Below are 25,333 nucleotides of genomic sequence, written 5' to 3' on the forward strand. Positions count from 1 at the left end.
TACTTTCTTCTTTCCTACTTTGGCAAACTTTTTCAGTGAAGGACCAGATAGGAAATATTTTAGACTTTGCAGGCCATACATTTCCTGTTCTACTTCCTCAGTTGTGCCACTAGAGTAGCAGAGTTGCCAAGGACAACATGTCAACAATGGGCATGGCTGCATTTCAATTAAACTTTATTTACAAAGCCAGGGGATGGGCCACATTTGGCCCACAGGCCATAGTTTGCTGACCCCTGCTTCATAAGCAGCATTTTTATCAGTCTTGGTGACATTTAAAGTGTACTGACCAGTAGGCTGTAAGGAGTAATGAGCAGTAAACGTGGGGTCAGGAGACCTGTGTTAAGCCCTAGAGTCTCCGTGGCAGCTTTCCTTTGATCCAAGTCTGTGATTTCCTTCAGCCTCAGTCTTCAGTAAAATGAGGTGATGGACAAAATGACTTCCAAGATGCCTTTAACTGGCATTCTCTATTTCTGGAAAGACAGGAGTCTGCTGATGAAATTCACCATTAATAGGAAATTTAGAGAGATGTTTTGCATCCTCAGGAATCTGGGTAGACTGGAACATGGTAACGTTTCACAAAGTGAAACTCAGTCGAAAGAATTCTGGTCTAGTACTTAGGTTCCGAAAAGATACAGACCTGCAGACAGGACGGGAGTGTCTTGGGCAAAGGGACACAAGTGAGAGGTTTGGGCTGATGACTGGCTCGTGAATCGACAAAGTGGCTGCCCCGCAAGGCAAGGTAGCTTTAAGCTGCCATAGCAGAGAAGCGTGCCCAGCAAGAGAAGGTAAGGGCTCCTTCTCAGCTCCGTGCTGACAAGACTGAACCCAGTGTTGTGATCAGTATTAGACACCACCCTTGAGATCAGACTTTCACACCCTGGAGAGTGTCCCGAACAGAGGACCAAGGTGGCAAGAGAATTCCCTGCCCTTCTTGAGAGGAGACTGAAAGACATGGCAGGTTCAGGAGTGGGGGAGGGTGCAGAGACCAGAGATATCAAAATGGCTAAACTTTGAGTTCCTATAGAAAATTACTTTTCAAAAAAACTTTGTCTTTACATCTCGGTTAGTACTCAAACTATAGTAGGCACTCAAGTATTTGTGGAAAGAACACCTCTAAGTATGTGAAGAACATTCAAGTGGAAGAAACATTCTACTTGATCTTCATGGCGTCAGTGGCCCGAAGTAGGACTGTGGGAGGAAGCCACAGGCGACTGCCTTGGTCTTGGCATGTGGAGGGGCGGCCGGCATCCTTGTGCTTAGGAAGCAGCCCCTGTGCTGTTTCGGGAGTCCGCAGGGTAATCTTAGCATCGTGTCTCCAAGGCCGGTGGTCACCTGGTAGCGCGGTTACACTCAGCTGCCTCAAGACAGCAGTTCTGTCATGTCACCTGAAGGCCTCTTTGGTCCTGAGAGCGTGCTGTGTGTGCATTTTTCTGCACACATAGGTTTCCTGTCTACACTCATATTTCCCACAGTGTGGTGAGGACTGTGGAGATGTGTGAGATGATTTGAGCTATTACGCAAACTGACATTTTAAAATATTTACATGTTTCTTTCAATGTGTATTAGAAAAAAATAAAGCCAGCTCCTCATAATTTCATAGACAGTATGTAAGTGCAGGCTACGTTGGAAAAGCAAGTAAATTTAAAGTTAATTTACTTAAAAGTGTTAAGTACATAGCAGTACCTATATATTCCAATATGGCAAAAGTTGAGGAAGTAGAATGTGAATAGTGGAAGTATGCTCTAAGTAAATTTTTTTTTTTTTTTAGTTTGACAGAGAGAGAGAGAGAGAGAGATCACAAGTAGGCAGAAAGGCAGGCAGAGAGGGGCGGGGGGGAAGCAGGCTCCCTGCTGAGCAGAGAGCCCGATGTGGGTCTCAATCCTAGGACCCTGAGATCATGACCCGAGCAGAAGGCAGAGGCTTTCACCCATTGAGCCACCCCAGGCGCCCCTCTAAGTAAATGTTATTTAGACCTATAAACTAAGACCTATAAAAGCCATTTCATTTTTCTTACTAGTAGCCCATCTCAGTCTTCACCTCTAATAAGGCAATTTTTCTCTATTACGCAGTCCCTTCACTGGACAAGACTCAGATGATTTTTCTTTCTTTTTCATTAAAAAAAAATATATGCAGTAATGCCCCTAGAGAAAATTCCATAAGAGAAAAAAATACAGTGAACAAAAGAAGTCTTGTAAAATCCCACCACCCAGCTTCCCATTGCTCTGTCCCTCCGGCATTCCCTCCTGTCTTTGAATGCTGCGTCGCCATCAGGGAATAGATGTACTTTGTCTTCTTCACTTGAAATGTAGCATATCAAATCGCTTTACTGCAGACTCCTCTTGGCTGCATGTTTCCTCTCAGCATTGTTGGCCACTTGTCATTCCTCAAAGCTAACACAACCGTTTCTCATACTTCACTTTGACCCTGATGTCTTTGTGAGTTAAATGGAATTTACACTGTGGTTCAGGTGCTAGAGTTTCAGCCTCTTCTCCAAATACCTTCCTTTAGGAAGTTTTAGACACCCTCATTTTACTTGTCTATAATTTTCCTTGGTGTTTTATAATTTAAAGTTTTTGCTTGAACCCTATCATTCTATTTTTTTTTTTTTTTTGCCTCTGATCTTCCTAGGGGGTCTTGTATCTGTACTATTCTCTTACCAATTCACAAATGTCTCTTTCTTCCCCCATTTCAGAATGTTTCAGAAATCCATAAGAACTCCATGTGCCATGGATGTAGGTAGCTGATACTCTCTGTATTTAAAGGAATACTTTAAATAAATAAAGTATTCCTAATGTACTCCTATCTCCCATTACCTCGTTCCAGACATTGAAAATATGTACCTTTTTTATATGTATATACATATAAGCAAATGAGTGTCATATTGCCTGTTCATTATCTGTGTGTAGCTTTAGTTTTTGGGTAGGCTTCACAGAAATGTCCATTTCACTATTCTAGGTCAAGACATGGATGAGATCAGGACTCAAGATAATTCACTTTATTTTGGATTGGATAGTCCAGATATGTGGGCAATTAGAGTTGTAATGAGTGTTCTATAGAAAGTGAGCTCTGGGGGTCCCTTGGTGGCTCAGTTGGTTAAGTGTCCAACTCTTTGATTTCAGCTCAGGTCGTGATCTCAGATCAAACCCCGCTGCGCGGTCTGTCTCAGTGGGAAGTCAGCTTGAGACTCTCCCTCCCTCTACTTCTGTTCCCCCCCCCCCCGCTCCTGTACTCTTTCTCTCAAATGAATAAATAAATCTTTAAAAAAAAAGTTTTTAACACTGAAAAAAAATGAAGTTTAAATATCAAAAAAAAAGTTGAGCTCTGTAGAAAATATGCCCAATATATAGAAAAAATTATAACGTTATTCTTTTTGTGGATTTTTTTAAAGGCTGGATTACAGTGGACCCTCCAGAGAATTTTTCTTCCTCGTATCCAGAGAACTCTTTAACCCATATTATGGCTTATTTGAATATTCAGCCAATGACACATACACAGTACAAATAAGTCCCATGTCTGCTTTCGTAGACAATCACCACGAATGGTAAGTATTTTTTTCCCCGACACTTTCCTTCAGTTGCTTTCTGTGATATTAGTTTTTATTGGAAGCCACATTTCTTTTAACGCTTTCCTCCTTGGAGAAAAACCTATTTTCAGTTTCATTTGACTCTTACTTTTGTTGTCAAATTTAAATATTAGGCATTCTCCAGGCTAGGATAGATTATATTCCAAAAGACCAATTTCAGGTGAACTGGGTAGAATTCAGAAGCTTTTCCCCCATTGGAAGGGAGTTCCAGATGATGTTAGGTTCCTGGCGGAGTCCCTAGACCCCTCTCTACACCCTTGGGCATCTCTGAATTCTGAGGTAGGGTGGGAGAAGGTCCTGTCCCGGAGGTCAGACAGCTTCTGGAGCACCCTTAAGGAAGTGGCCAACCCTGGGGTTGGGACAGAGCAGCTGGGACACTGGCTGAGGGGGTGATGGTATTCTAGAAGGAGGGAGTGGCAGGTCGAATGCCCTGGAGGAACTGATGGTAGACGAGAGCCCTGGCAGAAGGACATGGTGTGGTCACAGCAGTGACTTACCCTGTGTAGACGAGAGCCCTGGCAGAAGGACATGGTGTGGTCACAGCAGTGACTTACCCTGTGTAGACGAGAGCCCTGGCAGAAGGACATGGAGTGGTCACAGCAGTGACTTACCCTGTAGCCACTGAAGTTTGTAGCCAGGCATTGCCCCTTTCCTAATTTTTCACACAAAATCATCCAGGAAAACTGGTGTAGGATTCCCCTCTGAAGATTGTTTATTCTAAAAATCCCAAATTGTTCTCTTTCCAAACATCCTTACTTCTTTTCTAGTCCCTGCATTTATACATGTTAAATATCTTTATAACCCCTCTTTGCTTGCTCCTGCTTATTTCCACGGAGAGTAACAACAAAGACCGTAAGCAGGACTCGCGGGAGAAGCTTCTTCGGGCCATGAAGGTTAATACTGGTGGGCAGAAGGAGTTGACGTGTAGGACTTGGTCTTCAGAATAACCCCACGTAGCTGCAGTCTGCAGTCCTCTTAACTGAGTCTGTTGCAGTTGTGCTAAGTTAGGTGGACAAAGAGAAAAACAAAGCTGCTGGATATTAATCTTAAACTGGCTCCCTTATTCTAAAATTACAAATGGACTGTATGAGCCTCACCATGGATTTACACTTTTGGAAGACATTTGGACTTCCCTGAGGTAGAAACCACAGTACTTCTGAAAGAGAAAATAAAGGGACCTCTCAGCAAGTCCAGGCATGACTGATATATTTAGCAAAGTTTCCAAAATGATTCAGAGTAGAATTGAGCTTTCAAATTTTAGAGAACCGAATGGCCCATGAGGAAACTCCCCCAGATGTTCACAAACATAATTCTTGGATGGTGACAATAATCAGCAGGGGTTTGAGAGAGAATAGACATAGGAACCCTCTCACTCTGAGATGGGGCTTTTCCTCAAAAGGGGATTGCTCGTGGGTTTGTCTTAGAGAAATCCTGCTGATACTCGTGCAAACAAGCTAGAAGGAGACTTTTTCCCCACCACCACTGGTTTCATTCTGTCATCTCTTAAAAGCGGCTTGGGGAAATTTCACAGGCCTGCTCTCGGGGAATCCATGGTGTCCGTGTGGGGTGCTCTATGGCGGATACTGTTGACATGAGACGGAGATGGAGCAGTAACTCTCTAAATATCAGAGTAAAACAGCTTTTTTTCAAGTAGATGTGAATATTGGCCCAAGGGAGACCCAGGTTGCAATGCACTTGAACTCTCAGGGACCTCATGTAAGCAGAAAGTCTTAGACAAACTTTCAGTGGTTAGAGCTAGATCGTGTTTTAGAAAGCAGGTCGGACCACCTAGAAGCTGCTCCCTGACGTGCAAGCTGCCTTCTGCTCTTCCTTCACAGGTTCCGCTTCAGCGGGAGGATTCTGGGTCTCGCACTTATACATCAGTATTTGTTGGACGCCTTCTTCACTAGGCCCTTTTATAAAGCTCTTCTCAGAATGTAAGAGAATTTTGATTGCTTGTGTAATTAGCATGTAAGAATGCAGTATTTCTTTCATTAAAATGAAATATTTTATTTTTTCTTTTAGGGGCTTGTCATTTATGTGCTTAGATTTCTGAAACTAATGCGATTTCAAATATGGTTACTGTGTTTTTCCTGATCTTCTCCTTCTGTCTTGCCCCTAAAGTGTTAGTTTTGCTTTATTCCGGAAAGTTTATTCTCATTTGTTGCAACACATGTTTCTTCAAAACAACTGTACTTCAAATACAGTACTGGAATTCCTGTGGTATTAATGCTGATTATTAATAGAATAGTTGTGGGTTAGTCTTGGTGACTCACAAACCCCTATCCTTTATGAGAAGCATTTTATATTTTGCTTTATGCAGACTTCATCTGCTAAGTTTTCATTCTCCTTTGTTTTGTTTTTGTCTTACTTTTTTGTTTGTTTGTTTGTTAGAGGTGGGCTGTCCCATATTTTTCCTGAGAAGACCTCCCTATATGCAAGACAGTAATTTAGGATGGCAGATGAAAATCTAGCATATCCAGAACCTTTTCTTCATCGTTACCACAACGAAAGATTGCAATTATTGTAAAATGTAGAGCAAACATTTCTGTCCTATAATCAGTAGTCATTTACAAGGCTGAACAGGAGAAGGCAACTGTCTAATAGGGGAGTAGTAGCTCAAACTTGCAGTGAGGAAGCACAGAATGACTGCTGGGTTCAGGCCAGCTCGTTCCCTGACCAAGGTCATGTACCTGCTTCAGTAAAATGGAAACCTAGACTTCAAATGAAAACAAAGTATTTCTAATGGGTTCTTAAGAGGGTCAGTAGGAAGGCTTTTGCTTTCCCCCCTTTTGGCGTCTGGGCAGATGAAACCCTGGGCAACTGGGCACTGTCCATCAGCCCCTCGGGTCCTCCCCGTCCCATTTTGCATCTTTACCATGTCAGTCCTTCTCTTGTCTTCTCATCTGTTTCCTGAAAGAGCAGTCTGTGCGATGTGCCCTCAACACACTTTGGCCTGGCTTCTTTCCCACCGGTAACCTATAGAAGCTTTTTTTTTTTTTTTAAAGATTTTATTTTTATTTATTTGATGCAAAGAGAGAGCATAAGCTGGGGGAGCAGCAGGCAGAGGGAGAAGGGGAAGTAGACTCCCTACTGAGCAAAGAGCCCGATGTGGGATGCGGGGCTCGATCCCAGGATCCTGGGATCATGACCTGAGCCGAAGCCTGTTGCTAACCAACTGAGCCACCCAGGCGCCCCCCGTAGAAGCTCCTGAAGAATGTCTTTCAGTCTCTGTCTTACTGGACCACTCTGCGGCTTCTGCTGTTGTTGAACACCCCCCACCCCAACCCCACGCACTTACTGTGAGTTGTTCCTCTACTGGTGTCCCTGAAAGTGTGCCTTCTCCTCTGGGCCTCATCACAGTTCACGGTGCCAGTACTCTCAAGTGACTGGTCGGAAATCAGGAGTCCCCCTCAGACAGAGGTGGCAAGCACGCAGCACCTACTCTACTCTTCCCTGCCTCCCACTCCATTGCTTTGGTGTAGTTCACAAATCGTTTATGGTCCTTTTTCCCACTGAACTCGTTGTGGCCTCAGGGAGTTCTTCAATTTACAGCCCTCAAGACTGGCAATTAATCAGAGTTGGCTTGCAACACGAGTTCCTTCGCCACCCCTATTTTGATATCCTTCTTTATGCTCCCCAGAAAACCATTTACTAATGCCCATGCTTACCTCCTAAGTAAGTCTTAAATGCATCTTCTCCTGCCTACCCTTAATAGCTGTGCCCGAAATATAAAACTCTTGTTTTATTTTAGCCAGATTACCATAGCGGTCGACTAATTGTCTTCACCATCTAATAACCACTCTACTAACATATTAAGTAATTCTCTGTACCGTGACTTCCAGATAGAACAATTCAGAGTCACGTCTCACATCTGATCATGTCATTTTCTGTCCTAAAATCTTTTGGTAATTCTGAAGCACCAAGGTCCTTAAACTGACATCCAAAGCCTGGTCCCAGCAACCCTTCCCACCTTCTCCGGACATTCTGTCTCGCGGTCAACACTCGATCGTCCCAGTATGCTTGCGTGTTCTCCACACTCCATGCCCTCCTGCTTGGTTCGTGTTGGTCTCTCCTTCCCCCTTCATCCTGCTCCCCGTCTTCCTCCACTCCCCTTCACCTCTCCAGCTTTTAAAGAGCCTACAAATTTTGATGTGGGTATTGTCTACCTCAGAAGGGTTTTCCTGAATCTCCAGTTGAAGGAAATGTTCTGCATTCTTGCTGTGAGAGCTCCCTGTATCTACCTTATCTGAGCTTTTTTAAGTGGAGTATAACATACATAGAAAAATACACACATTACAAGGGCTACCCACCCTCGGCTATCACCATCACCTTATATGAGTTTACCTCCTTGTGCGCCTGTCTCTCCAACCGGACCATTAGCTCCTTGAGGGCAGTAACTGTCAAGTAGCTGTTATGATGTCTGGCACATACTTGATGCCTAATAAATGGTTAGGTGGAACCAAGCAAAATGGTCTTTGAAATTAGTCTGAAGGGAGGGAATTTGAAAACAAAGCAAAACAAAGCCAATCAATTGTTACCACTTTAAAATACGGCCATAAAATAATAATTCCACCTCTCTCTGTGTAGAAAAAAGAGAAGTATTGAAAACCATTATAATTGTAGAGAGATTCTGTGGCTTGCTGTTTTCAGAAACACAGAAAAAATAAGGACCATGAAGAAAAAGGGGACACATGTGAATGTGGATCACAGAATCTAGTCCTTGAGAAAAAATAACAAAGTTAAAGTACAGCATAGAAACATACAAAAAATTTCAGATTCGGAGAACAATATTTTAAAGTAGTAGAACATAGCCAAACGAATCTGGAAGTCAAGTTGTTAACCAGAGTTCCAGTTCCTGCTCTGGCATTAATCATGGATGACAATGGCGTTAATCGTGGGTAACTAGGAAAATGCAGCCACTCTGTGCACCCCAGTTCTGTGTCTGTTAAAGAAAGGATAGGCTGGTTGATTTAAGGCATTTTATATATCCAGATTTTAAAATCTTATACCAGATTTCTGAATTATTTAGCTAGTCTGGTTACTGAATTTGACTAAGAACGTTGCAGGAATCACCGTTCATTTAGTTGATCTTGTTCTTGCCTTTAATTCTTGGTACCTCTCCTCGTGTCTTTGGCATTTGGCTGATAGTCATACCTACATATCTGTTTCTGTCTGTCTGTCGTCTTAGTCTGTGTGACCTGAGTGATCTAGAATACCTTGACGAGGAGTTCCACCAGAGCCTGCAGTGGATGAAGGACAATGACATCCATGACATCCTGGACCTCACATTCACTGTGAATGAAGAAGTTTTCGGGCAGGTCTGTGACTCACTGGTGACTAAGTGTGATAATCAAAGACTGATGGTTGGTGAAGAATTAATTCAGTGGCTAAGATCGTGCACTTACTTATTTGTGGCTTGTTGGGTGGTTTCAATCTAGGTCTGCATACAGTTACAGTAATTTTGGTTACAAAAATTATTTTAATGCCAGCTACAGACGAAGGTGTTCTGATTTATAGATTGTGGTAACTGTGTGTTATAAGCTATATAACTATTTGTGTGTTAGAAGCAATCTTTTGTTTCCAACTAAAATATCCAGATAAGATGTTGGAATTGTCTTGTATAAAGCATAGCTTCTAAAAGTCCATGCTACCCCAGAGTTGAATATTCAATTATTTAATTGACATTTGTACTTAACTCTCACTCATATTTAAGAATGGAAATTGGGTTGTTTCAAAGCTGAAGGAAGGTAAATAATGTTTTGGTGAAGGTTTGAAATCATATCGGTTTTTTCCCAAAGTTGGTGGAAGGATTGGTTTTAAAAGATCTCTTTCAGAAATTGTAAACTGGTTCATACGTAATATTCTTATTTAGACATCAGTATTTGGCTGGTCTTCTAAATTTCGTGTTGGAAAAGAAGTTCTCAATTTAACATTCACTTGAATTAATTCTGCTTCATTAAAGTAAATCTTTACTTAAATATTGGCTTTCTATATGTAGTTGATTCTGAACCCTAACAGAACTTATGAAAATATGTTTTTGCCACACATTCAAATAGCAGTGGGCCAGAATCTGGAGCCTACTGATTTTCATTGAAAAGCCTTACTTGTTTAGTCAGGGTTTAAAACTTAACCTTCAGTACTTACGGTACATCAATTTTTAACTACTGAGGCTTCCAGATATCAGCTCAATGCCTGGTTTTTCCACAGTGCCTGGGCTCTGTGTGGCTCCATGGGGCACCTCCCCTGGCACTCCCCCCCCCCCACCCGCCGGCTGCTTGTAGGCTGTGCTGGGCCAAGGCCAGGCCAGGTAGCTGGCTGGCTGATTTCCGCTCACTGGGAGCGGTGTTCTTCTCACATCAAGAATGTTGCTTTATGTTCAGCCCTTTTTTATTTATTTATTTTTTTGATTTCAGATAACCGAACGAGAATTAAAACCAGGGGGTGCCAACATCCCAGTCACAGAGAAGAACAAGAAGGAGTATATCGAGAGAATGGTGAAGTGGCGGATTGAGAGGGGCGTCGTGCAGCAGACGGAGAGCCTAGTGCGCGGCTTCTATGAGGTGAAGCCGGCTCGAGTGGGCTTGTGCGGTGGGGACTCTGGGGTACCGCAGTCCCTCTGACTGCGCTCTCTGTGCGGTATTTCCCTTCTTCTCTTGGTGGATTTACTACTGCTCTTTTGATTTAAAAACTCCAGTATATTTTTAATATGTTTCAAGAAGACGAAAAAGCCTTAATGCCCTGTTAGAAGAGCTCACTGAATTAAAATGATCTGAAATCAGGTAGCATTTCGCGATTTAATGACCACTAACAGCATTGAAGTCGTAGGTCTTACTCGTGCTTAGATGTGGGTAATCACATATCTGTGTGATATGTGAAACGATGGTATCTAGGGTTCAGATGAGTTGTTACAAATACTCCATGTGACTTCCTGCGGAGGAGCACTAGACTTTTTTTCAAGGAGAAAAACAAACCGGATTCACCAGTGGTCAGTTTTGTAAAATCAAAATTCTGTTGAGGAAAAGATCATCCATATTGTACTAAAAATACCTTATATTTGTTGAGAGCTTTACAGTTTTCAAAGTGCCTACACGGAGTGCTTCCAGAACATTCCTCAACCTCCTTGTGTGTTCCTTTTCTGATGAGGCTTAATGGTAGCTGAGATTTCTCCTGATTCATAAGCCATGCCCTGCATTCTTTTTATTCCACAGGTGGTGGATGCCAGGCTGGTGTCTGTTTTCGATGCAAGAGAACTGGAACTGGTCATCGCAGGCACAGCCGAGATCGACCTGAGTGACTGGAGAAACAACACGGAATACAGAGGAGGTGAGATGTGGTTGAGAGATGGCTGGACTTTTAGTTTCACACTGAGGGGAAGCAAATTGTTAGCGCGCCAGTCTCAGAATCCAGGACGGGCAGAGTACTTTGTACTCTAATCATAGGTCTGCTGCAGTCTCCTCTGAGACCTTGGGCAAGGTTCGTTCTTGTCTGCTCCTGGTTACCTCATCTGTCAAGTGGAGGAGGGACTGTTTACACCTCCTCTGAGGATGTCATAACTCCTAATTGTTGTGAAGAAACGTGACCATGGGAACACTAAGTAATTGTTTTATGGTGTTGTGAGGGAAGCCCTGAGGAGCTCCCGTTTAGCTGGTCAAAATCCCACCTCTCTACCTTCCTTCGAAACCTTGAAGTCACACACCCTCTGGGCCTCCTAACGAGCAAACACAGTTTTTCTACATTTCACTAAACTACTTTCAGTTATAATTCACTGTTGAAACACATAAATGGAATCAGACATGGTTCTCAATATTCAAGATGTTTATTGAAAAGGCCTTTCTAAATTCAAGCATTAAGTTCAACTGAAAAGGAAGCTACTATAAGATTATTTAAAACATTTATATGACAGTTCACCACATGGGAAGCTTCACAAGTGGTATTTCTGTACATCACTATACATTTTCAATTAGTAATTGCGCTTGAAGCCATTGGATTTGATCCTGAGTTGGGACACTTTGAAAGGGACCTGATGACAATCCAGAGTTAAAGTTTTTATTCCATACCTTAAAGCAAAGAAAGAACACATTTTCTGAAATTTATTGCAGGGTGACAGTTTTTGATAAAGAGCAATTGTTTTTGTTTTGATTTTGGATTTTGGTTTTTAACTCAGCTCAGAAAGTAAGAGGTTAGCAGTAGTTCTGAACTTGGGAGTGAACAATACAAACTTTAAGTCACTGAATTAATCACTCAGCAGAAGAGACTGAAAGCGGAACATATCTCCAGTTATCTGTACATGGAAACAGAGATTTCAAAACACCTTTTCAAGTGTGGAGTTAGAATAAAAATACCTTAACATTTGCTAACTTGCTTTTGTTCTTGCCTTGGCCCCTCCAGCTCCTCGCCTGCCGTGGGCTGGCCTTGCTCGCCCGTTCTCTCGGAAAGGCCGTATTAAGTTGCAGTCTCTCTTGCTGCTATTTCTGAAACCAATTGCTGCGGTGTGTCTCTTCCAGCTGGCCCCATGTATAATCCATATACAGCCTTGGTCATTATAACTTTGTTAACCAAATTCTTTTTATGAACTAGAGCACAGTTTCTCCAGCACGCTGTCAAACTTGCATCTTACCATAAATCTCATTAGCTCTTCCCCGCCAGGAAATTCTAATAGCAATGCTGTTCATCCAGTCAGCCACTTTGCATTTATATGCTGTAAGGTTTTATTTGCTGTATGTGTCTAATCGAGTCCCCGTTTCCATGGTTATTGTAAATCTTGCCAAAAGACATCCTTGGGAAGACAGTGCTCCGGAGGGAGGCAGGGGAATGGCTGAGACGCCCAGCTGTTTGCTAACCCAAGTCGCTGGCACTGAACGAGGAGGCGGCCTGCTGCCACTGCCGTATGTTCACAAGGCAGCTGTTGATAGAGAATCTGAAGAGACATTTCTGTCCTCCTCCGAAAGGTTGGGTGCAGACAGCAAAGCAGAAGCCAAAAGGGGCCAGTTCATAAGGTCAGAAAAGCTATAAAGAGCCAATGTACTTAAAGATGAGAAAACTGTTTGCTTAGCACCAACGAGCTCATCTCTGCCAAGTGGATGTGGAGCCTATAAATCTCTGTGTCCAATAGAAGCACATTTACCCTTCACCTAGATCCCTTTCTTGGGAATCCAAGATGCAGAGGCCACTCAGCATCACTGATCAAATGATAAACAGGAAGGCAAAATCCCCCTCAAACTCTACAGCCACTGAAACACACAAGCATTGAATTAATTTAATTCAAATTAAAATCATTTTTTACTTACCTTTGCTTTGGATTTATTTCTGCTGACTTAGAATTAGAGTGGCTGTGTCACTAGTGTCAGTGAACCGGTTTGGATCACTAATTGTTCCTTAATCCTTGTCAGCACTCTCTCTGAACTTAAACTTCCTTCACTGAAAGATTTTGGAATCTTCAATATTGCCTTAATCCACCCTGGGGATGATACTTTTGACATTTTATTAAATTCTACTAAAATACGGGATTAAAAATAACACTTAGATTAAGGATTATATGGGATTTATTAGTTGAAGAAATTAAAATAATAAAATTACTTTTGCCTTTTCATTAGTAAAAAGTGATTTGATTTAAAAATCTGAACATTGTATGTAATTTTAAAATAGTTTGCAATCACATATTTGTATAATTATTTGACGATTGTATCTCTCCTTTACCAGAAGCCCTGTAATCTGTCTTCTTTGCCTCTGTTACCTCCAAGCTTACTATAGTGCTTGTTCTAGCGATACTTGAAAATTTCTTCAATGAATGACCAAAAGAGTTATTCATTTCCAGTAACGGCAATCATCTTTTTCAGAAATGATATGGTTAAAATAACAACTTTGTTGTTCTTCTTCCCACTTGTTTTATTTACTGACCACTAAATGGAAACAGAGACCTCCTAGCTTCATTTAGTGTTGTTTTTGTTTGACTTTTGACACTCATGTGATCATATTTACAATGTTATTCCTTAATCTTAAACGATAAACAACCTTTAAAGAATCCGAGATGATGATTTATGTCTGGAGGTCTTTTGTTGACGCGTCATGCTGTCCTGTCATCCTAACACAGAAAAGTTAGAGTAACGTGGGCCTTCCTGTTTGGGTCAATAGGGTATCATGACAATCACATTGTAATCCGGTGGTTCTGGGCCGCAGTGGAAAGATTCAACAATGAACAGCGGCTGAGGTTGTTACAGGTAAGATGCCACTAGTTAATATTTTTAATGCATTAATGCAATTATTGTTAGAATTGCATATTTTTTATAAATGCTGAGTACTCAGTAATTATACCCTGTGCTTATCTGCAAATGAGGGATACATTATTTCAGACTCTCCTGATTGCGTGGTTCTGTTGCTCCATTGCTACGCAGAATATCCCTGACCAAGTCCAAGTATTTCATTAAATTTTGAGTACGTAGCAACTCTAGTCCAAGAATCCCAGGAGAAACACCGGCTTCGGGGCCGTCAGTCCCTTCAAGAGGTCCCAGGGCACTCTGCAGGGCCACACCCCGAACAACAGAAAGTGGGTTTTCAGTCCCTTAGGAGGTAACCAAGTCTGGGATGAAGAACCCTTTCTTTTCTTCCATCTAACTTTCCGCAAATTTGAGATAACAGTGAAGTTCAGGGACACTGGAAAAACCAGCTCATAATCTTCTTGCAGTGCTTATAATGCCACGGCAATTGCTGGTTTATTGCAGCCAGAGAAATATCAAACACGAGCAAGCCTTCTGGGTACTTGGGCTCAGACTTGTGAGGAGACTGGGTCTTTGCTCCTTTGGATCAAGGATCTGGTCCTACCTTTACTCACCTTGAGCTGATTGGGGACTGATGCTCAGCAGACTTAGGTTAATTGACACTTTATGAATCTGTAGCAGGAAATGGACCCAGTTTAGTCTTCTCGGCTGGTTAGCTGTACAGAATGCCTTATCCGCTACAAGCCCTCCGCATTCCCTTTTCCTTTTTATTTCACTCTCCTTCCTTAGCATTCCCGAGCTCTTTGTCAAAATTCCTGTGTTCAGTTGTCCCACACCCACTGAGTGTAGCCTTCGGGCTCTCCCACCAGTGACAGCCCGCTGCTCTTCCTGAAGCGCCTTGCGTGTGAGTGATGCTCTGTGGCTCGTAGTGGCTAGTCTCTTGGTTTCACCATGTCCTTCTGTTTTCTTGGTGGACAGTTTGTCACAGGCACGTCCAGCATTCCCTATGAAGGCTTTGCTTCTCTCCGAGGGAGTAATGGCCCAAGAAGGTTCTGTGTGGAGAAATGGGGGAAAATCACTGCTCTTCCCAGGTAAGATATAATAAAACATTTCTTTACTGTCACTATGGTATTCTAGGGAGACCTTTCACTTATGTATGTATTGATTAATTACTGTTTTATGTTAAAATTTTGGGAGGGTGGAAAAAATATTTTAGAATGAATTTATCTTTGATCACCTTTCTAAATGGAGGAGTAAAAAATCTTCCTGTCGCACTTAAAATGCATATATACATATCATTGTCTTCTTTTTTTATTGAAGTGAAATTGACCCATGCTGTTACAGCAGTTTCCAGTGTACCACATAGTGATTTGACAAGTCTGTATGTTACGCTGTTCTGCTGTGTTCACAAGTGCAGTTACTGTCTGTCCGGATGCATCATACTTACAGTGTCATTGACAGTATTCCCTCTGGGTGCTTTCCATTCTCATAACTTATTCTTTCAGGAACTCCAAACCTGTATCTCCCACTCCCCTTCTCCCATTTTGACCACCCTCCATTCCCCCCTCCCTTTGGCAACCGTAAGTTTGTTCTCTGTCTTGATGAGTCTCTTTCTGCTTTGTATTTGTTTATTCATTTTTGTTTTTTAGATTCCCACAGATAAGTGAAATCATAGGGTATTTGTCTTTCTCTCTCTGACTTATTTCACTTAACAAGATACTCTGGGTTCATCCGTGTTGTTGCAGATGGTAAGATCTCATCCTCTTTATGGCTGTGTAACATCCGTGCGCGCATGTGTTTGTGCGCATGTGTGTGTGATACGATCACACCCCACCTCTTCTTTATCCCTTCATCCGTCAGTATGGATTGCTTCCATATCTTGGCTTTTATAAATAGAGCCGCAGTAAACATCGGGGTGCATATATCCTTTTGAATTAGTGTTTTCATTTTCTTTGGGTAAAAACCCAGTAGTGGAATTACTGGATCACATGGTATTTCTCTTTCCAGTTCTTTGAGGAGTCCCCAAGTCTCCTCCACAGAGGCTGCGCAAGTTTGCACTCCCACCAGCAGTGCCCAGTGGTTCCTTTTTCTCCTCATTCTTGCCAACACTTACTATTTTTGTCTTTTTTATTTTAACCATCCTGACAGGTGTAATGTGGTGTCTCATTATGGTTTTGATTTCCATTTCCCTGAGGACGAGTGATGTTGAGCATGTTTTCATGTGTCTCTTGGCCATCTGTGTGTCTTCTTTGGAAGAATCTCTTCAGGTCCTTGGCGCATTTTTAATTGGGTTATTTATGTTTTTTGGTTTTGAGTTGTATAATTTCTCTCTATATTTTGGCTATTAAGCTCTTACCGGATATATCGTTTACAAATATCTTCTCTTATAATACAAAATGCATCATAACCAAAGCATTTGTTAACTTTAGTAAAACAACGTTGGTCATCACATTCTGGCTTCTTAGGATTACAGCTGAAAAATTTAGATGTTAAATGAAGCGCTTATTTTGTGTTTATATTAATAACTATTTAGAATCCCTTCTCTAGAAACTGCCATTGTGGTTTTGAAAGAATACAAAATCCTGTTACTGTCCTCTGTGCCTCCTTGGCTTAGACGGCACACACCTCCGTTCCATGCGCATGCTCTCTGCCTCGACTTCTCACTCATGATAAGATGATGCATTTCCCTGGAGCAGCAGAAAATTACTTCGCTACGACTAATAAATGTAAAACTGTAAGGTGGTAGTTGTGGTCTTCCTAAGTGGCATTAGGTACCCGAAGATGTCATCCTGAGTTGTTTTTTTTTTAAGTAAAAGCGACTTTGAGAAACCTATTAACAAGAATTTCTTCTTAGCGATCACAGAACACTGTTTCTTAAGGATTATGTTCTAAGCCCCAGCACATGACAAGTGGGGCGCTGAAAGTACCGATACAGACAGCAGTGAACGGCGCAAGCTCTGGGCTGGTCGCAGCCTCCCCAGTCTCCTCGGATACATGTCCATCTGGGAACAGAGGCACTACATCCGGACACCTACGTATTACCCAGCATACCCGACGTTCCAAATTTGGGAGACTGTAATTTTATTATTTAAAGAAATATGTTATGTATTCTTGAATCACCCCCCCCCACACACACACACAGCACACAACTTAAACACATAAGCAGATTCACACGTCCCAATGAAGGCTTCTCATCTTTCTGAGGAACTCCAGCATCAGCATCAAGAGGCAGGAAAGGGCAGATGAATTGGGTCCCCTTTCTCTTGAAATCTGTTTTTCTGAAGATTTGCTTTTGTAAAGTAGATGGAATAAACTGCACCAATAAGCAGATGTATCGGTTGCTCACACTTAATCACTGCGATTTTCATAGAACCTGGTGAGCAGAGAACGTGGACATAAAACCTAGCTTCGGAGAGACTGGACCATCCCCCTCGCCGTGGGGTCTTGGAGAAGTCGCTTCATCTTGCTGAGCCTCTGTTTCCTTGTTAACCTTGTAGGCTGGTAATCCTGAGGACTAAATGAAGTAGTTCATGTCAAGCACTCAGTGCTGACCCTGGCTCTGAGTAAGCATCCAGTTAGTAGTGGCGGCATACGCCAGGTGGTAACATACTGGAGTGAGCACAGGGCTGGGAGCTAGAAGACCTGGGTTTGGGCCTGCTTCTGCCACCAACTAACTCTGGAACCGGAAGATCTCTTGATGTGCAAAAGGCCAGGGAGAGAGGGTGGTGTGTTAGGTTTGGCTGAGCAAGAAGTGAGACGCACAGGTTGGAGAAAATGTTGAGGGTCAGACTGGATTCACTCTCTGCTTCCCCCGAGAGCTCCGGGAAGTCCACGTGCTGACTCATCACAGATGACGGTGTTCTCACTATTGTTACACACTCACGGTTGGGCAACGGGCGTTGTTTCTTCCTTTCTTCATTCTGACCCAGGGTTGGTTCTAGATTCCTAGTTTTACCCACGTTGTAAAAAAACATAAAGATGATAGGAAGCACATCAGGCAAGCAGACTATTTTCCTAGCTTGTCTATAACAAGGCCTAACTTCTCAGATCTGATAGGGAGGGAGAGCTCTCTGGCTGTTCTGGTTCACAGCCGCTTACCTAGTGGAGAGGTATGGGAGGCCTGGGCTATCCGGTCCTCAGCAGAAGGCCGGATCCACCTCGGAAGAAGAGGAGTAACAATGCTGTGCTCACAAAGTGTGTGGCAAGTTGGTGAGAAGGTGCATATGAGAGCCTAGGAATGAGAAGAGCTTTGTTCTTTTAGCCCCGGATCCTGACTCTTCTGTAGCCCAGCCTACGGCTATAGCTATGAGAATTTGCTGCACAAAAAAAGTACACTTGGAGGAAAAACATAAAAAGAAGAACTTCAATGCATGACCACATAGTGTTATCAGAAGCGATTTCTTCGCTGGTGACATTATCATCATCCTTCATGAAATGAGGGTGTTATTTAAGTGTAAAAAAAGACCTCCAAGGGCATCTCCAGTCAGAAGAGATTGTTGGAGATGACTTCGGCCATTTCTCCTACCATCAAAGTAGATCCCCTGAAGCCATTTTTCCTGCTATTTCCTGATAGGTTCAAGTCTCCGAGCTAAAGAGCCGGTCTGTCTCATGCTGGTCAACCCCAAAGTATTTCTTTTTCTGATTAATGAGACAGTGTTTGACGTGTAAAATAGGACATTGAACAGACCGGAGACAAAACGGGTGGCTGTCCTTCTCAGTGACAAAATGCATTCTCTGAGCAGTCTGGCCTCGCCTCGTGTCAGGCAGGGGAAGCTGCACCCCAGAGAGCTGGAAGTGGGGCGGGCACTCCTGGCAAACAGGAGGGCATCCTAGTCTTTCTAGACATGGGTGATTGAGGCCCTTTCAACCTTTCTAGCAAGCAGATGTGAGTCTTATTTTCTAAGATTCCCTGGTCTCGCTTTGTGGTAGCCCTGCTCACACTGTGGGCCAAGAAGTGTAGGAAAGTATATAGGGTTGTCTGAAGCCGGCACTTGCTGAATCCGTGGCTCTTTTTCCTCTCTCGTGGTGGTGACGAAACTAGAGAGCCAGACGATAAAGACTGATGGAGGCAGACGGGTGTCTCCACAGAGGCTTAGGGCCTGAACACATTGCTGGACTCCCTCCACTTGTGGTTGGTACTTAGCTCTGGATTTTGCATTTCTGTAGATTTCCCATCCCTCAGGGCTCCGAAGGACTTAGGAGACCGTCAGTTCACGTTATAGCAGTTGCTCTTCAGCATCCGACAAACAGGAGGCTACCGTGCCAGCCTGGAAGATGCAGGCCAAGTGCTCTCTGCCAGCACAGTGTGCAGTTTATATATGTTCATCTCTGAGGGTTCTTGCCAAGTGGGATGATGTGGCCGAGGAGTTGGAGAGCTGCAGTAATGGGGTGGGTGATGGTTTTGTCGAAGGAGGAAACTTCTTGAAAATGGCTGCGTCTGGAAATTATTATGAACGAAATGCAGACCCAAACTAAGAAATAAGCAAGAATTAATTATGAAATGGGTGTCTCGGGAAGATAGTTTTTCTCATGGACTGGAACTTTAAAAAAATATTTTTTTAAAGATGTAACTTTTTTCATTTTTAAAACTATGCTTTTGATTCTTATGAAAAGTTTTTACCAAAAAAAAAAAGATAAAAAAAAGCCAAGAAATTCTTGTTCTCCTCAGGAAGACCGTCCATGCTGCCACTCCCAGTGCATCTGTCACTCTGCCATGCCTTATTTCCCTCATAAGACTTACCTCCATTTGATCATTATGTTTAGTTATTGGTTTACTTGCTGATTACCTATCTCTCCCTCTGGGATATAAACCCCGTGAGAACAAGGACTCTGGGAATTGAGTGTGGCTTTGCCCTAGTGTGGAGCCCTGGCACGTCATTTGTACTCGATGAATACGTTCTTAGGGAATTCTTCAACTTGGGTTATGACTATGGATCACTGCAGACAACATATACCAAAATCACTTTAGTATCTCTGTACTCTCATCGGAGCAAGTAAAGTAAATGCGAGTCATTACTTCACAAAGCAGTCTTGAGAATGAACGCGGATAATGCAGGCTAAGGGCTTAAAATGAGGCCTAACACATCATCCAGCAAATTCGGCCATTATTACTCTTGTTCCCGATACATACTTTGCAGAGCTGGCTTGGTATTTTACCATCTTTAGGTATGCAAGAAATGTGCTATATCAACCCAAGATATTTATATGTTTGTTTGGACTTCAAGACTTTTCGTCCTGGAACCGTTCCTTACTGAGTTTTCTTCTATGGGGTTTAAATTCTTACGTTTGACAAGGATGTCGTCTTCATATTTTCCCAGAGCCACCCACGGGCAAAGAAGTTACCTGCCCATACTGCATAGTTGGGACTATGCTCTTACCCCTGGATGCAGGACTTCCCGCTGTGGGGTCATTCCAAACTGTATTTCTAAGTGCAAGTACATTTTAACCAAGGTGACCTAGTGAAATCAGCATAAGACGTTAGTTAGTAGATAAGATTCCTCTAAAAAAGCCTTCTGATATCCATGCATTAGTATGTACAAAACCTTCTGGGAAATATAAATTGATCTCTATCCGTGTGGGTCTTAACAGATGGAAGTAATAAAGGAGTTTGAATGAACAGAAAACCAACGTGATTGGCCACCAAATGGTATATATGACAGTTGAGGGATGGAGATGGTACAGGCCAGAATTCCCTTCCCTTGATTGGCATTTATGGAACACCTGGTGAGGAACTTTGTACCACCACGGGTTACACAAATATTTGTGAACTGGTCTTAGCAGAAATTCCTGCTTTAAATATCATGGCCTAAGAAGATATTAATGGGAATATTAGAGAAATTATGAATATTTTAATAATCGTAATGGAAATTTTACCTTTATTAGTGTTTCTAAATCTATCTAGGCTAACGGCACAATCCCTGGATTACTTTAATTGAACTTTATCTTTCTGTGCCATTGAATTTCTCATGCTGATTACAAACACTGAATCCATCGTGTAGCCCCCACCCGTTTCATATGTCCCCTGCTTTGTTGAGTGGTACCTCTGCCATCTGACTTCCCGTAGCTAGTCACTGGCTACCTTTCATCCACGGAAGAAATGGAAGAGGTCTTTGCATGAACACACCTTACTTCCTGATGTGGTCTTGCCTCCCTAACTGGCTTGTGGTCCAGCCTTGGCTACTATCACTCAAGTACTTTACTTCTCAAGTTTCCTGAGGATGTGGAGTTTCCCTATACCCTGGGGCAGTCTGCTAGGAACATCCTTCTCCTTGTAGTTTATCCAGAAAAATCTTATACATCTACACATCCTTCAAGGCACAAATAAGGTCCACTTAAAGCTTTTCTGACTCTGCTGAGCAGACTTATAACTCAGTATATTAAAATTGTGTGCAGGGCCACTCGCACGGATCTTTTGAATTAATTAGACAGAGGTGTCTTGCAGTCTTGTAGAGAAATGAGGCCCTGAGTCAGGGCTCAGGATTTGGTGAACAGAGCCAAAGGCAGCCTGGGTTTTGGTGCCCCCTCACCCCAGTCAGATCCCCTAGTACAGGGTACAGACCGCACAAGCTGTAGGGGGTCCATTTGCTTGCACATTTTGATGCCAGAACGTAAACTCTCCTCGTGGCCAGAGGCCAGGCTTTTCTTTCTCATCTGCTAGGGGACAGCTCAATGCCTGGCATGAAATATGAGCTCAGTAAGTATTTGTTCAGTGAATGAAGGACTAAATGAAATGTTGTGCAAATTGAAAAATTAATTTTTAATTGTCAGAGCACTTTGTATGAGAAAGACAAGGTTTCAAATATGGCACCTTCGAGGGGAGAAATCATAAAAGATGTTCTATAGGTGAACAAGCTTGGATGCTGCCTGAAGAGTCTTTGGATCCCCCAAATTAGAGGTTCTGGAGAGCCCAGAGGAAGCCCCCCTTTGCCTGCTCTATGGCCCAGCTCGTGGCTGACTCTGGCCCCTGCCTCCAGCAGTCCGGACCACTAGAGCTGCAGCCACACCTGATTCCCTTAGGGAAATCCTATGGACACACTCTCCCGCAGGCACAATGTGGATGTGACCGGTAATTTAGGTCAGGACTACTCACATTTCCAAAGAAATGTTGATATTAAAAAGTGATCTGTTCCAAGGTTCCTTAAGAATTTTCCAAAATGCTCGGTTTTGTTTTTTGATTTATTAATTACATGAAGAAGAGGAAGGAATGGGATAAGGAAACCAAAACCTGAAAGCTTCAGCACCACTGCCAAATGAAAAAAGAGAGTATTAGCAAAGCACCTTTTAAACCATAATGCAAATAGAAAGTATTTATTAGATTCAAACCATTTTATTTCTAAGACTACATCTACTAGATAAAACGAGGTGCGTGGCTTTCTCCTTTCTCCCTCTTTCTCTATCCCTTGTTTTCTTTCTTAATTTAAAATCTTGATTCTAAGTTCTTATTTGTCTTATATTTTGAGTCTTTATAGGCTAGTAAAAATCAGTTCTGGGAAAATGGGGAATAAAATAATAAGTACAGAGAAAGAGAAATTCCTTAATCGTTTAACTGATCGTGGAAAGTTTAGATGTAATTGTGGTACTTCTGGCTCACTGGATTCGGGTAATTGACTTGTCTGTGTGTAGGAAGGAAGAGAGGGTAGGCATGTGGCCTCCTGGTTAACATTTGACGAATACAGAGAGCACCAAGAGATTAAGTCAGACCAGATGTCTGGAGGGCTTTAAATTTTCTTTATATTGATGCCAGCGTGATTTCCCAAAGATGGGTTTCAGACCTGCCCTCCTTGAGTGGTTCTGGCTGCAAAGATTGAAATGAGGTAAACTCATTATAGCCTTAGTGTGGCTGACTTTGAAAGATTTGAAAAATGTCCTTTTATTGAGACTGAATAACTGGATGTGCTTTTGCTGCCAATATCAACAGAGTCCAAGGGCCTCCTGTTACTTTGTGCTGGAGTTTTCTTAGGACCTGGAATGGGGTGGGAGAGGGGGTGTGAAAAGCCTCAGAGGATTGTGTTTTGTTTTGCTTTGCTTTTTTTTTTTTTTTTTCCTGTTCTTGGCTCATACCGCAGGTTGATGGTAAATATTGGGCAACCGATTTAACCACACTATTCCTCAATTTCCTTATTAGCAATGCTGTCTTGTTTATAAGGAGTTTTGAAATTTTTGCAAACATACAAAACGCTGGTGTAGATGGCCAACATAGATATCTTATTTCTCATCCATTTGATGTCTCCAGCAGCGGGGACCACCTGCGTCTGACTCACGTGTAGTGATTGTTAAAATACAGATTCTTGGGCCCACCCTCAAATTTCTGAATTAGCATCTCAGGGGATGCAGCCAAAAATCTCCATTGTAAACAGTTTCTAGGGTGATTCTGATGCCCTCCGGTGTGTTGCTCAGAGTTTCTCTGCTTTCTGGTGAGCCAGAGATAGAACTGAAGGGTTTGAGCTAAGCCTAAAAATCCCCCGGTATCTCCCAGGGTTTTCTGGACTGACACTGACCTAATTTAGACCATTTCCCCCAGAGCTACTGCATATCGTGACTGAGTCACTCATTAAAAATATATACTTGAAGCTTTTCTTGCTAATCCCTGTCCTCAAAATCTATATAACCTAGTAGGACGTTCAGGCTAGCAGTTCAGTCAGGAGTAATACGAGATTAACACTCAGACTTACAGAAAGAACTGAAAGAACAGAGCTAATGAGCATTAGTCTTCCTGCTTTCGGCGTAGTGTTGGACTTCCCCTAGGTTGGAGTCCTGTTTTTGATTTGGCCACTGACTCAACTTTGACCTTGGGAAAACCACTTAATCTTTCTGCAGTTTTCCCCTCCATCCTCATGAAACATTTTCTAGAGAAGCTGTTCAGCTTATTAGAGGAAGAGTTCAGCTATAGTGACCATATGTTTTGCAACTAGATATAATTTAGGAAGCAGTGATTATCTTCGATTCTGGATCAGTAATGATGATTACATCTTGTGACTCAAGATGATAAAAAGAAAACTTGTCCAGTCTTTACCTTTGTGTTGAGAACTGAGTCTTTAGAGAAAAGAGTACTCAGGCTGAAGGGTTTACTGGATAAGATCCTACAGAAACTGCCAAGAAACGTGCAGAGTTCCTGCTCCTCTGCTCAGAAGCCTGGGCTGTTTGCTCCCGGCTGTGACCCACTCCCTGACCTTGATGGGGCGATTCTACTGTCGCCCTTCATTCCTCACACTGTTCTTGGACTAATTCTACTCTCTTGAGACCGATAGTGATTTTCTATTATTGCCTAATGAATTACCACAAACTTAGTAGCTTAAAACACACAATTATATCACGCTTCTATGGATCAGGACCCCTTGCGTGGCTTAGCTGGGTCTTTTGTTCAGCATCTCGCAAGACTGACATCAAGGTATCGGCTGGACCACATTCTCATCCGGAGGCTCAACTGGCGAAGGACCTGCTTCCAGACTCTGTCAGGATGTTGGCAGAATTGTAGCTATAGAGCTCATGGCAGGTTATTTCAAATCCAGCAACAGTGATAGTCTCTGACCTCCCTGATGCCTTTTTAAGGGTCTTACCTAATTAGGTCCGGCCCACTCAGGATAATTACCCTTTTGTTTCACTTAAAATCAACTGATTAGCTTTAGTTACATCTGAAATATACCTTTACCTTTGCCTTACCCCATGGGTTGTGAGTGAGTTACAGGGGAGTCTGGGTGGCTCTGTCATTAGGCATCTACAGTCAGCTTGGGACATGGTCCCAGGGTGCTGGGATCAAGCCCTGCATCAGGCCCCCTGCTCAGCAGGAAGCCTGTTTCTCTCTCTCCCACTCCCCCTGCTTGTGTTCCTTTTCTTGCTATGTATCTCTCTGTTAAATAAATTCTTAAAAAAAAAAAAAAAAGTGAGTTACACATCCCACTCATACTTGAGAGATGGGGTTTATACAAAGGCATGGGTCATCTTAGAATTCTGCCTACCACAAAACCACAATGAATTAAAATTCTACAACTAAGTATGTGCAAGAACTTAATTGGGGACTTGAAACATTGAATGAATTCTCATTCCAATGTATGTGACCATTTTGTGCATTCTTAATTAGCTAAAAATATCCTTCAGTTAAGGGAAGGTATTTGGTCGTCAAGAGAGAAGGAACAGGCTTAACGAGAGTGTGATAGATAAATTGCATCTCCAGTCGTGTCCCATCCTAAGCAACTAAGACATTAATTAGGGATTATGGCTTATCTAGAGAGCAGATCATCTTGAATTATTTTTATTTCCCAATTCACCCAATATGACTCAATTCATGAAAATGAGTTCAGTCATATTTATTCAAGATTACAACTATGAAGTTACTCTTTTAGGAAGAATTACCCCTAAGTCAACCTATAACACTACACCAACACTACCACGAAAGCATAGACAACAAAACCTCCAACTAGGTGTAAGCAGTAGTGATCACTTTCCCAACACATCTCATATCAACACACTACAGACATAATGACAATGTTTCAGATTAGTATTGCTCTGTAAATAAAATGCATAACTAAATAAAAAG

General features: G+C 42.4%; 1 protein-coding gene across 4 annotated transcripts in view; it reads left to right on the forward strand.

The window, feature by feature from the left end:
- HECW2 (HECT, C2 and WW domain containing E3 ubiquitin protein ligase 2) overlaps positions 1–25,333 on the forward strand; it is a 368,867-nt gene that overhangs the window by 334,139 nt on the left and 9,395 nt on the right. For all 4 annotated transcript variants that reach the window (XM_082689013.1, XM_082689011.1, XM_082689012.1 and 1 more), the window contains 7 exons: positions 3,389–3,541; positions 5,422–5,520; positions 8,775–8,904; positions 10,000–10,146; positions 10,795–10,909; positions 13,718–13,803; positions 14,779–14,891. In XM_082689013.1, coding sequence (XP_082545139.1) covers positions 3,389–3,541; positions 5,422–5,520; positions 8,775–8,904; positions 10,000–10,146; positions 10,795–10,909; positions 13,718–13,803; positions 14,779–14,891 — 843 coding nt within the window. The remainder of the gene's footprint in view (positions 1–3,388; positions 3,542–5,421; positions 5,521–8,774; positions 8,905–9,999; positions 10,147–10,794; positions 10,910–13,717; positions 13,804–14,778; positions 14,892–25,333) is intronic.

Source organism: Mustela nivalis, assembly GCF_964662115.1.
Source record: "Mustela nivalis genome assembly, chromosome: 11".
NCBI lineage: Eukaryota > Metazoa > Chordata > Mammalia > Carnivora > Mustelidae > Mustela > Mustela nivalis.